The sequence below is a fragment of the Bolinopsis microptera genome, chromosome 9 (genome assembly GCF_026151205.1).
Source record: "Bolinopsis microptera isolate Bmic1 chromosome 9, MBARI_Bmic_1.0, whole genome shotgun sequence".
NCBI classification, from domain to species: domain Eukaryota; kingdom Metazoa; phylum Ctenophora; class Tentaculata; order Lobata; family Bolinopsidae; genus Bolinopsis; species Bolinopsis microptera.
Window position 1 is genome coordinate 3,240,706 of NC_087080.1, and position 13,235 is coordinate 3,253,940.

The 13,235-nt window shown below is 39.5% G+C and overlaps 1 protein-coding gene across 1 annotated transcript; it reads left to right on the top strand.

The window, feature by feature from the left end:
* The first annotated feature begins 2,674 nt into the window (after positions 1 to 2,674).
* Positions 2,675 to 12,632, top strand: LOC134820737 (putative uncharacterized transmembrane protein DDB_G0292500). Its single transcript, XM_063831319.1, has 9 exons — positions 2,675 to 2,698; positions 5,094 to 5,198; positions 5,530 to 5,630; positions 5,834 to 5,936; positions 6,247 to 6,434; positions 6,897 to 7,022; positions 9,477 to 9,608; positions 9,884 to 9,965; positions 11,898 to 12,632. Exons 2-9 carry the CDS (start codon positions 5,157 to 5,159, stop codon positions 12,054 to 12,056), a joined length of 933 nt encoding a protein of 310 aa, XP_063687389.1. The 5' UTR covers positions 2,675 to 2,698; positions 5,094 to 5,156; the 3' UTR covers positions 12,057 to 12,632.
* Positions 12,633 to 13,235: the final 603 nt, after the last annotated feature.

Consider the following 13,235-nt stretch of genomic DNA (forward strand, 5'->3'; position numbering starts at 1 on the left):
AGTACTAAGAGGAAAGCCTAGCTAAGTGCGTAAGATATTACTGTACTAGACTAGATTCCAAGGTATTAGTTACTTCCCTAACCGGGCATCTCCCCGACTTCTACTGGTTCAAGAGCTTCATAAGAACATCCGTAACAAGTCTAACTTTATCGATTCCTAGACGTTCAGGTTCTCTCCGTTCCTCAGGTCTCCTAGTGTTATATCTGCGCTCCTCCCTCGGAGGGCTCTGTCTCCCTAGATCTATAGGAGAAAGCGATCCTGTTGTGTCAATGTCGTGCTCCTCAGCATCATGTGACCTAAAACTGTTAGCACCTATCGTTCCTTCACTAACAATCGGACTCGATGATCTTCTAGCGGCCGATCTCTCTCTAGCTGGAGTAAAGAACTCTGCAGAATTATCAACTGTTTCTACACTATCGCCTGAGGGAATGTTATGTGTGAGAGGTGTTACAGTACTAAAACTAGGATTAGTAGAATTCATATCTAGTTGTACAGGACTATTTACAACCCTAGGAGTGGAACTTAAACTAGGTTGTTTATAAATGCTAGCTGCACCATCCCTCTCCGGACGAAACCTCTTCGGATGAACCTCTCTTCTCCTTGCTACAACTGGTGCTCTTCTCAGTTGAAAATCTATCTCCTCTTCACTGTCACTATCGGAATAATCTACAAATCGGTCCGATGATTCCATTTTCAACTCAGCTCCCTTGCTCACAGTTTTCGGCACTGTTGGACTAGTCTCTAGTTTCTTAGAAAATCTGTTCCTGACATATCGTTTTAACTTACCAATGTTAAACACCTTCTTCTCTCCATCAGGCAAATCTAGACAGTACAAGTGATCGTTTATCTTCCTAGAGATCTTATACGGGCCAACCCAACGGGGACCGAACTTGTGCTTAGGACAATTTATCAAAACAAAAGCTTCCTCACCTTCCTCAAAGAATGGTCCCTTAACGTGTTTATCGTGATATCTCTGTGCATAGCAAAAATCACGCTCAGCTTGGACCCTCACCTTCCTGGTGATAAACTTGAGATTCTTGTACAGCTCGTATGCTTCAACATCAAACTCATTCTCCTTCATAGGCTCTAGCTCGAAATCCTTACGATTCTCAGCTAGCAGGCTTAACGGTGTGTTTAACTCACGACCAAACACCAACCTGTTGCTAGAATAACCTGTGTGCCGATTCCGCAATGAGTTGAGTACAAAGACTACTCTAGATAACCAAAGATCCCAATCCTGGTAGCGTCCCGGTGGTAAGCTGGTTCTCAGTGCAGTATTCAACCGACGGTTAGCTCTCTCAACTCTACCTGTACTACGAGAAACGTACGGTTGGCCATGAATGTACTTGCAATCTAATGCTTGAGCTATGGTCTCGAAATACTTAGCTCTAAACCCCGGATGATTATCAGCCATCATGAACCTAGGCTGGCCAAAACGATCAATCCAAAACCTACGAATCAAGGACACGCTCTCCTTAGCTGTCTGGGTCTTAGTAGGAATAGCTACCACATAATTTGACCAACAATCAGTTATAGTCAAAATATATTTATAACCTCTAGGTGTAGCACCAACCTTCTCAGGAACTATATGATCGAAACAAATTGCTGAGTTAAAGGAGTGGAATAATATGTGCTTGAGGGGTGCCTTATTGTACGCCTGAGGTGGCTTACTTGCTGCACACTTGCAACACGCTGCGATCCACAATTTGAAACATTCACCCATTTTCGGCCAGTAGAAATGTCGTTTACAGACCTCAAGACAATTTTCTACTCCAGCATGTGCGGTCTCCTGGTTGTGCACCATGTCCAGGACAGATTCATGCAAGGATTCGGGGACTATGATCAACTCTCTACTTCCCTTCGGATCCCACCGTGGCCTCCAGATATAGAAAACCGAGTTCTAGGTATTTAGTGTATGCTAGTCAAGCTCTAGTCACGAATCACGAACGGCAGGGCGTACCGTATAGTAGAAAGGAAACGAGTAAATTAAAATGGATAATTAATTAAATGGAAAAGTAATACAAAGTGAACGTCAACAGATAAAACTTCTAAGTGTTCGCTCCAAACGATTGACGTGACTATAGATCACTCGACGTGTCTAATCACAAAAGATAGTGCTCAGTCAGACTGGCTATCGTCAATTCGAATCCCTTAAAATGATTAAGGGGCAACTAAGAAGTGAGCTCTCCACTTCCGGCTCTCCTGATATGCTCCCAAAACTTACGTCACGCCACAACGCGTGTCGGCCTAACGCAGCCAGCCTGCACTAGCGTCTAGACACTGTCTAGACGCTGAGCACTCCACTGACAGTCACCCTGTGGTCGCGAGAACCAACCACAGGCCTAGCTGTAAGTCAGGTGCACAAGCGCGGCCAACCACAATATGGCAGTAATGTCTGACAGCAGGTTTGCCAGTCAACCAAATACAGTCAACTCGTGTAAAATGAAATACAAACCAAAACTTTCTAAATACTAAACCAACTGTTAAACAGTTTAAACTATTACACGAAATGTCGCACTACCCGGAAATGTGTAACGGTCCCTTTATTACCAAACATTTTACAAATAAAGTGCTCCTAAATACTTTAAACGCAACCCTCCTAATATTACATATTCCGCCGTAAACAAAGTTAATTTATCCGAGAACCTAACAATACTACTTTACAACAATATGGTCCTACTGTATCTGTTGGTGCACTGTGAGTTCCCCTCTTAAAAAAATTAAATACTTATTTTATATTTCAAGTTTAAAAAGGACCGGTTCTCTTGTCCGAAACTTGACATCCAAGGTCAAGGACCGGGAATGTTTAAATTTACCAAAGTCATACTGTGAAGGTCGAGACATAGTTATGGTTTACAAAAAGAGGAGACGTTGTGATTGGCCAAATTGGTCTAGTCCTGCTCATTGGAACATCACAACTCCCATTGGTTATCCAGTCAAATATTAGTAATTAGACGGCGAATACCTGCACTAATTTATTAAATTGCACTCATATTATGAGTCATAAAGTCATATTATGAGTCATAATGGTTCTCTCTGTTATTTGAGCTAGTCTGGAAAATGACTCATGAGAATTTAAAAGTGGACTCGGGGTGTGCGTCTTGATATTTACTTGCGTCAAAAGATAGAAAATAATTATGGAAATAAAATCAATTTTTGTTCAATACATTTGTAAATCACGTAACGAAAGTTCAGACATGTAACATCCATCATTTGAACAGGTTAAAGTTTCGGAAAAATTTAGGTTAAAAAGGGAGCGATTATCAACAAACTAAAACTATTATGAGTATGACAAATGCATGATTTTAGAATTTCTCATCAAAAGTGGGTCAGCAGAACAGCTGCTCCGGCACCGATGGAAATTACAACCAACACAAATTTCAAGAGAAGGACGCCCATCTTCTTTTTCATATGTGCACCCTTCATCTCCTTAAAATTAGCAGTACTGTTCACCCTGGGAAACGGTGTATCAGGAACTGGAACCCCAAGAAAATCACACAGTGGCTTCCATCCTTCCTTCACATTGAATATCAAGAGTTTTTCAGCAGGCACAGTTTCAATAACTCTTTTGTTCCAGTCTGTGTACATCTGAGCTAGATCTGTTTTTCGTTCATTAGGAGCGACTCCGTGAACTTTGACCATCATCTGTTGAATCCAATACATATGAGGATTCAAAGCCACTTGAACAAATATCATAATTTTCCACTTGAGCCAAGATTGCACTGTGTTCAACATAAAGATGGTTTCTCTAGCTGATTTAGCCCACGCTTCAGGTGAGTCTCTTACTGTCAAAACTACTTTGGCATCTGGATTTATTTTCATAAATTCCTCGTAAAACATGCATCCTGGGTAATCCACCGCGGCCACGTAGCCACCAAACAACTCTTTGATTGCATCAATGTTGTCTTCCTCTTGGTATATCTTCTTTAACATGTGATTTCGGTCCGTATGGACCAGCATTACTTCAGCCATATGATGGCAAGGATTGAAACCCAACTCTTCTAGAGCTAATTTCATTGAGAGAGTTCCTGTTCGACCAAGCCCAGCTCCTATGACTTGTAGGCCTGCCATTGCCTTCGTAAGGACCTAGAAGTAAAATATTTGAAAATGTGTAATGTTAACCATGTTGCTCTGGGAGTCACACCAGCTGACCAAAACAATAAAAAATGAAGCTGCAAGGAAGAGAGTGTTAAGTTACCATTATTGAGTGATGAAACTCGCTATGGAATGAGCAAATTTGGTATTTATTGGGGTTGTGTCGTATAAATGAGGCAGAGAAGTGATGCACTGACACAGTTTCAATTATATCTAAGTAATCTTAAGCCGTAGTACAAACATATTACATTACACTGGTGCTTACACAGGGTAATTTCCTCCAGTCTGCGCCGCGTACGTTTATATAGGCGCGCGGTGCAGACTGGAGGAAATTACACTGTGTAAGCTCGATCCAGTGTAATGTAATATGTATGTATTACCTGAGGACCCCAGGCTATTATGTTCATTAACATATAATGAATAAAGATTTGGCGGAATGACAGGCTGAGCGCGGCCCAGTAAATGTATGTACTACGGCTTTATATCGAAGTATCTTCTTCGTATGAGGTTGTGGTTATGGTCAAGATGACCACTATAAGCTAGAGCTGCATTGGAGCCCTTATCAAAGCATCAAGCTCAGTTAGATTCGTAAGCAGCTACATAAAAATTATCCGTACTAATTTTTGCCGCAAGCCGACCTCAAAATACTAAAATATAGGAATTTTTTAGGAATGCTCTAGATTAAATTTTAAAAATGGCACAATAAAAGAATGCTGCAAATAAAACGCAAATCTAGTGGGCAAACTCAAGCGAATACTGTGCTGTGACTTGTGAAGTAAAATTACAACAACATCTAAAATTTACTTCCTAAATGTAGTTCTGATGATTTGTTTTGTAATCACGTCACAGGAAGCTCGATTTACACACTTTCTGAGTACCGGAAACTTCTTTCAATCAGGCTAAGAATTCAAAAGACTTCTTTAGTTATATAGTTATATACATGTCAGGTGATGACTGCCATGATTGAAATATACCATTAACACATCCAACTGTTTCAGTTACCAGTGATAGTGGGCCACTTAAAGTCAGACCAGCTCTACGTGTTCAGTGTAGGACACAACATGTGCACCATACAGACTAACCTACAAACCCACACGCACAAGGTACACACTATAATTGCAGATCTAATGTCTGTTCTTTATCTTGTTGAGGTTTAAAACTCTTGTGAAATGTGAGCAGGTAATGTGATACTCCTTCAGCTGGTGGTGCTATTACAGCATTACATTACGAATGACCCCGCGATCACTTTACTACTGTAGACTTATGTAGAGTGACCACATGTTTCTTTACTTTAGCTCGATAACTAGACTCCCAACTAAAAGCCATGTCTGAGCAGCCATTAGAAGAATTTTCTTGAATTTTATAATCTCCTAATTAATTCAGCTATTTAAGGTTTCGGAATCTCAACAAATATTTAATTCTCTCCATTTTCAGATATTCATGGCAATTGATGTAATTGTCAATTTCCTCACACCTCTCTCAGTGATGACATTCTGCTACTTAAAAATAGCGAATAAAGTTTTAAAGCCTAAACAGTGAGTGCCAGAATTCGGTTATATTCACGTTTATATCTAATATTCTTGCGCTGCAAATGAAAACCTTATTTGGCTTAACCATGAGCAGTCACTAATTAAATACGTGTGATAGCGATTCAGAATAGGATACAATAAGTGTGGTTTATCTTTGCATGGGTAACAATAAATTCTAACTGGGTAACAATAAATTCTAACTGGTTCAGGATGGGGAACACGATAAAAAAGTTCATGAGAAGCACATCCAGGTCTCTGAGAAAAAGCGGCTCAGTTTTGGACAAGTCACGGGGATACGGGGCACAAAAGGACGTGAGTGATGTCAATTATAAGTTGAGAAATGGACATTTTTAGCTTTACAATGTACATTTTACATTGACATTAGACAATGTCAGAATCTTTTTTTACACGGCCAAATATTTTACTAAACCACTTTCTGTCGGCTGAAATTGCTGCAGGATTTTAGTCTCGCCGTCCTAGTACTCTAGTAGTGTAAAATCCGGATAGGAATATTGTTTATGAGTCGCATGGTTGCAATGTATTCTTGTGTAAATTTGTATTGATATGATGTTGTAACATTGAAACGTTGAGTAATTCCTTTCCTGATAAGAGCAATCTTCAGAGTGGTATAGGAATAAAAGTGGACAACTGTGAGTCTAACGAGTCAAGCGATGACGATTATATAGAGCTACCAGCGGTTACCAAGCACTGTGATGATATCCCACTCAAACCTAACAACGACAACAACAACATTAACAATGGCAATAACAACAACAACAATAACAACAACTTCGAATCAGACAACTCAACGTAAGTTTAGATAGATAATCTGCATAGAACTTGTAATTATCTAATGAAAACTTTCAAAGCAGCACTTAGTGCTTACAAACGCACTGTTCTAGAAGTAAACAATTATAATTGTCATTTACACTTTTATTTACATAAGCTATATTATAGGTTATAACTCTTAAATAAGTTATATAAATAAGTTATAACTCTTAAATAAGTTATATAAATAAGTTATAACTCTTAAATAAGTTATATAAATAAGTTATAACTCTTAAATAAGTTATATAAATAAGTTATAACTCTTAAATAAGTTATATAAATAAGTTATAACTCTTAAATAAGTTATATAAATAAGTTATAACTCTTAAATAACTCTATAAATATAATTTTACATAAGTTTTGTAAGCACTACAAATCTATCTCTTATACAGTTACACTACCAGTGTTGCCATGGTTACTAACACTACACACCTATCTCCCCAGACCGTCACCTGTACTGGACAGGAGGACCACTAATATACAGGACATGTACAAGAGAACAGGTCTTTCCGTCAACCCCTCCCCTCTGCCGCGATTTAAAACAGACTCTTATGACTCATCGAGACGAGGGTATGATACATAATAACACATGGCACCGTCTTAAATATCTTTACTACTATGTCTTTTCATACGTGAAAATCGAAGATAGTCTACATTTAACAAATGGTCGACATTTAATAAATCTATGATTAACAATGGCATATTTTCCATCCGTCATGTTGTCCCATAATCATGACACATTTCCATAAAATGCACCCTTATTAAATTAGCAACACCAGGTGACCTGAACTGCAAAACCAGTATCCCCTACAGGTCCTGGACGGAGGAGTAATCTGTTTATTATTACTATTAGTACTAATAGTGAAAGAGAATGTTTATAAGGGTGACCTGAACTGCAAAACCAGTATCCCCTACAGGTCGTGGACGGAGGAGTAATCTGTTTATTATTACTATTAGTACTAATAGTGAAAGAGAATGTTTATAAGGGTGACCTGAACTGCAAAACCAGTATCCCCTACAGGTCGTGGACGGAGGAGTAATCTGTTTATTATTACTATTAGTACTAATAGTGAAAGAGAATGTTTATAAGGGTGACCTGAACTGCAAAACCAGTATCCCCTACAGGTCGTGGACGGAGGAGTAATCTGTTTATTATTACTATTAGTACTAATAGTGAAAGAGAATGTTTATAAGGGTGACCTGAACTGCAAAACCAGTATCCCCTACAGGTCCTGGACGGAGGAGTAATCTGTTTATTATTACTATTAGTACTAATAGTGAAAGAGAATGTTTATAAGGGTGACCTGAACTGCAAAACCAGTATCCCCTACAGGTCCTGGACGGAGGAGTAATCTGTTTATTATTACTATTAGTACTAATAGTGAAAGAGAATGTTTATAAGGGTGACCTGAACTGCAAAACCAGTATCCCCTACAGGTCCTGGACGGAGGAGTAATCTGTTTATTATTACTATTAGTATTAATATTTAATAGTGAAAGAGAATGTTTATAAGGGTGACCTGAACTGCAAAACCAGTATCCCCTACAGGTCCTGGACGGAGGAGTAATCTGTTTATTATTACTATTAGTACTAATAGTGAAAGAGAATGTTTATAAGGGTGACCTGAACTGCAAAACCAGTATCCCCTACAGGTCGTGGACGGAGGAGTAATCTGTTTATTATTACTATTAGTACTAATAGTGAAAGAGAATGTTTATAAGGGTGACCTGAACTGCAAAACCAGTATCCCCTACAGGTCCTGGACGGAGGAGTAATCTGTTTATTATTACTATTAGTACTAATAGTGAAAGAGAATGTTTATAAGGGTGACCTGAACTGCAAAACCAGTATCCCCTACAGGTCCTGGACGGAGGAGTAATCTGTTTATTATTACTATTAGTATTAATATTTAATAGTGAAAGAGAATGTTTATAAGGGTGACCTGAACTGCAAAACCAGTATCCCCTACAGGTCCTGGACGGAGGAGTAATCTGTTTATTATTACTATTAGTACTAATAGTGAAAGAGAATGTTTATAAGGGTGACCTGAACTGCAAAACCAGTATCCCCTACAGGTCCTGGACGGAGGAGTAATCTGTTTATTATTACTATTAGTACTAATAGTGAAAGAGAATGTTTATAAGGGTGACCTGAACTGCAAAACCAGTATCCCCTACAGGTCCTGGACGGAGGAGTAATCTGTTTATTATTACTATTAGTATTAATATTTAATAGTGAAAGAGAATGTTTATAAGGGTGACCTGAACTGCAAAACCAGTATCCCCTACAGGTCCTGGACGGAGGAGTAATCTGTTTATTATTACTATTAGTACTAATAGTGAAAGAGAATGTTTATAAGGGTGACCTGAACTGCAAAACCAGTATCCCCTACAGGTCGTGGACGGAGGAGTAATCTGTTTATTATTACTATTAGTACTAATAGTGAAAGAGAATGTTTATAAGGGTGACCTGAACTGCAAAACCAGTATCTCCTACAGGTCCTGGACGGAGGAGTAATCTGTTTATTATTACTATTAGTACTAATAGTGAAAGAGAATGTTTATAAGGGTGACCTGAACTGCAAAACCAGTATCCCCTACAGGTCCTGGACGGAGGAGTAATCTGTTTATTATTACTATTAGTACTAATAGTGAAAGAGAATGTTTATAAGGGTGACCTGAACTGCAAAACCTGTATCCCCTACAGGTCCTGGACGGAGGAGTAATCTGTTTATTATTACTATTAGTACTAATAGTGAAAGAGAATGTTTATAAGGGTGCAGGTGACCTGAACTGCAAAACCAGTATCTCCTACAGGTCCTGGACGGAGGAGTAATCTGTTTATTATTACTATTAGTACTAATAGTGAAAGAGAATGTTTATAAGGGTGACCTGAACTGCAAAACCAGTATCCCCTACAGGTCCTGGACGGAGGAGTAATCTGTTTATTATTACTATTAGTACTAATAGTGAAAGAGAATGTTTATAAGGGTGACCTGAACTGCAAAACCAGTATCCCCTACAGGTCGTGGACGGAGGAGTCAGCAGCGGCAATAAAGGATGGCGCTAGGAAGATGTCCACTGCAGTCACTAACTCTGTCATGCATCAACTTAAACGACTGTCACATGCTTCAAATGCGTACAGCAAAATGAGCAAGTGAGTCTTTAAACTCGATTTGAAACTGGGGTGGAAATTTGTCCGTTTGAATAACATGCAATAATAATGGTCAGCATAGAATTTGGTTATGGTCAAGATATCATTACAGTCATTTTTGATCGCCGGCTAATATGATGACTGGTTACGAAAAATAAATTTGTCCAATGGTCATAATATAAAGAAGGTTTCTCTAATAGTAATGACAATTGTAATGACTATTGACTAATAAATGTGAACCCGTACCCTCCCCTTTCCTGATAACCAATCTCCTGCAGATATCAACAGAAAATAGCTCGAACTACAGTTGTGGTTTACTTTTCATTCTTCATATGCTTCAGTCCTTTTATTATTAGTCAGGTTAGTGTTATGTATAAAACAAGCTATTTTGCTCATAATATGAAGGTACTATTACATGTTTTTCGCTCTCTTGAGTGGGTTGATCATGATTTATAAACCTCGATCATTAATAACTTAATTAATAACTAATAGCTTAATTAATAACTTCTTTTCTTCTTTTGATTGGTCGGCGTCGACTGTAAGCCTTCCTTGCGGTGGCTTTCACAACGCGTCCCCATTCTCCAACTCCTGCTGCTAGAGAGAGAGACTCCCAAGTTATATACCATAATTATATTATACATAGATATCGACAACAGACTCCGAGAGTCTTGAAGTTCTGTTACCACCGCCCCTGGTGCAACCCCTTACGGGTTAACGATGAGGAGACAGGGACTTCCAGGGACGGTCATGGCCTGCTACATGCAACTCGTAGGAGTATGCAATGTTCCTGTAACGTCACTATAGACCACTCCTCTATCGTTGTTTTGAGTGTCCGATCCAAAAACCAAATCCTAGGGTACACGAGACGTGGAAGCCTGTGAGCGTGTTAGAGTCTGTTAAGTGTTAGAGTCCTAGGGCTACACGAGACGTCGTAGCCTGTGAGCGTGTTAAATCCTAGGGTTACACGAGACATGGTAGCCTGTGAGCGTGTTAAATCCTAAGGTTACACGAGACTTGGTAGCCTGTGAGCGTGTTAAATCCTAAGGTTACACGAGACTTGGTAGCCTGTGAGCGTGTTAAATCCTGGGGTTACACGAGACGTGGTAGTCTGTGAGCGTGTAGACCGCTCCTCTATCGTTGTTTTGAGTGTCCGATCCAAAACAAAATCCTAGGGTACACGAGGCGTCGCGTGGTAGCCTGTGAACGTGTAAAATCCTGGGGTTACACGAGACATGGTAGCCTGTGAGCGTGTAGACCGCTCCTCTATCGTTGTTTTGACTGTCCGATCCAAAACCAAATCCTAGGGTACACGAGACGTGGAAGCCTGTGAGCGTGTTAGAGTCTGTTAAGTGTTAGAGTCCTAGGGTTACACGAGACGTGGTAGCCTATGAGCGTGTTAAATCCTAAGGTTACACGAGACTTGGTAGCCTGTGAGCGTGTTAAATCCTGGGGTTACACGAGACGTGGTAGTCTGTGAGCGTGTAGACCGCTCCTCTATCGTTGTTTTGAGTGTCCGATACAAAACCAAATACTGGGGTTACACGAGACATGGTAGCCTGTGAACGTGTCTAATCCTGGGGTTACACGAGACATGGTAGCCTGTGAGTGTATAGACCGCTCCTCTATCGTTGTTTTCAGTGTCCGATCCAAAACCAAATCCTAGGGAACACGAGACGTGGAAGCCTGTGAGCGTGTTAGAGTCTGTTAAGTGTTAGGGTCCTAGGGTTACACGAGACGTGGTAGCCTGTGAGCGTGTTTAAATCCTAAGGTTACACGAGACATGGTAGCCTGTGAGCGTGTCAAATCCTGGGGTTACACGAGACATGGTAGCCTGTGAGCGTGTAGACCGCTCCTCTATCGTTGTTTTCAGTGTCTGATCCAAAACCAAATCCTGGGGTTACACGTCATGTGGGGGCCTGTGAGCGTGTTAGTTTCCTGCGGAAGGTGTTATTTGCCTGTGGGAAAAGCGGTTATGCTGCGGTTCTAAGGTTAGTAGAGGCTATTAGAGCCTTTCCTTGTTCTAGAGATGGCTAGTCCCTTCCTTTGCATAGGTTAGAAACACCCATGCACCTCCCGTTCGAGCCACCCACCCCACACCGCGTGGAGGTTCGGTGAGGTTTTTCGTGGGGCTAATTAATAACTTAACTAATAAATTAATAAATAACTTAATTAATAACTTAATTAATAACTTAATTAATTGCTTAATTAATAACTTAATTAATCACTAATAACTGTACAAAGGATAATGTGAAAATAATGTTTATACCCGTTTATACCCGACATTATCTGCAGGTTCTCATCCTAACAAACAGAGGAATGCTCTCTATCGGAATTAAACGGTTCGTCTTTTCCAGCGTCTGTCTGGCGTTCATCAGTTCGTCCATCAACGTGATCATATATGGCACCATGCACAGGAACATCAGGTCTACTCTCAGAAATCTGTTGTCGTGATATTGTGCTGCTAGTTTTCAATGATCTCCACAGAATCATGGAGTTGCTAGTTAGTATTGTAGAATTCTGCTTCGCAGCTGTAAAAGGATGGGGCGCATAATGGCCGGAAACTCATACAATATACTAAAATTTGCTGAATAACAATCATGATTGAAGAGGACTTTGATTCTTGTGATAAGGGGGAATGGTGAGAACCTTGGGCCTGCAGGTTGGACCACCTATCAATTGTATTCAGAATATATGGTAAAGAAGAAGAAGGAACTTTTGTCTAAAACTAACTCATGATGGGTGAGCCGAAAATGCAGAGACGCATTTATTATGATTTCTAAATCATCGTTAAAACAGTCTGGAATTTGGAAAAGGGAATCATAACTCTCGACAACAAATTGAATTGATGTTATCAGAACAGTGAATATTAATAAGATTTTTCGTAGATTTTATTATATTATACATGCCGGTTTTAGCTGACAATATGTTTGTGTTTCCGTTATTCATTGTCGCCAAATTGTACACCGGGTTGATTTAAATTTGTAGATTATATTCATTGATAAGCTGTTCATTTTCATTATTTATGCTAAAAGGTTGTTTACTTTTTCGTGATCTTGTAGAAATTAGTAAAATATCACCCCATAATTTGTGACAAAATATCTGTAATGCAGGTATCCTGAATCCTGATATTGGAGACAGGGGCGCAACCTCTATGATGAGAACTTCATACGTACTTTTGAAAATAGCTGTACCGTACGTACTTATGAAATTGGTTATCAAGTAAAATTTCGTACTTTAAAGTGGTTGTACGGTACTTTAAGCCGGGTACGGTACGTACTTCTCATCTTAGTGCAACCTGGCAAATTCTTTCAGATATGTACAATGAAATCCACACACTGACGCAACATTCTATTTTGCCAATTCGAGTAATCTAAAAGTACTATCTTTAAATTTGTAACATGAGTTTGAACTTTGAACACTATCAAATAAACAAAACGATACAAGCAGAAATTGTTTTGCAGCCTTAAATATTTACGATCATGTAACAGTACAATACCAGTCATTGTTAAATCCAGTACTCAATACTTATACAATGTGTCTACATTTCCTGGTCTTGGTATACGTACAAATCCAGCTGATTAACACTACTTGTACCTTTTCGTTTCGGTAACTGTTTCTTATCTCTTCGGC

What these genes read in the sequence shown, in the direction of transcription:
- LOC134820737 (XM_063831319.1), top strand. Translation starts at nt 5,157, where the DNA reads ATGTGCACCATACAGACTAACCTACAAACCCACACGCACAAG. An exon ending in TACAAACCCACACGCACAAG is followed by an intron (nt 5,199 to 5,529) that starts GTACACACTATA and finishes CTCCATTTTCAG; the next exon opens with ATATTCATGGCAATTGATGT. An exon ending in GTCCTTTTATTATTAGTCAG is followed by an intron (nt 9,966 to 11,897) that starts GTTAGTGTTATG and finishes CATTATCTGCAG; the next exon opens with GTTCTCATCCTAACAAACAG.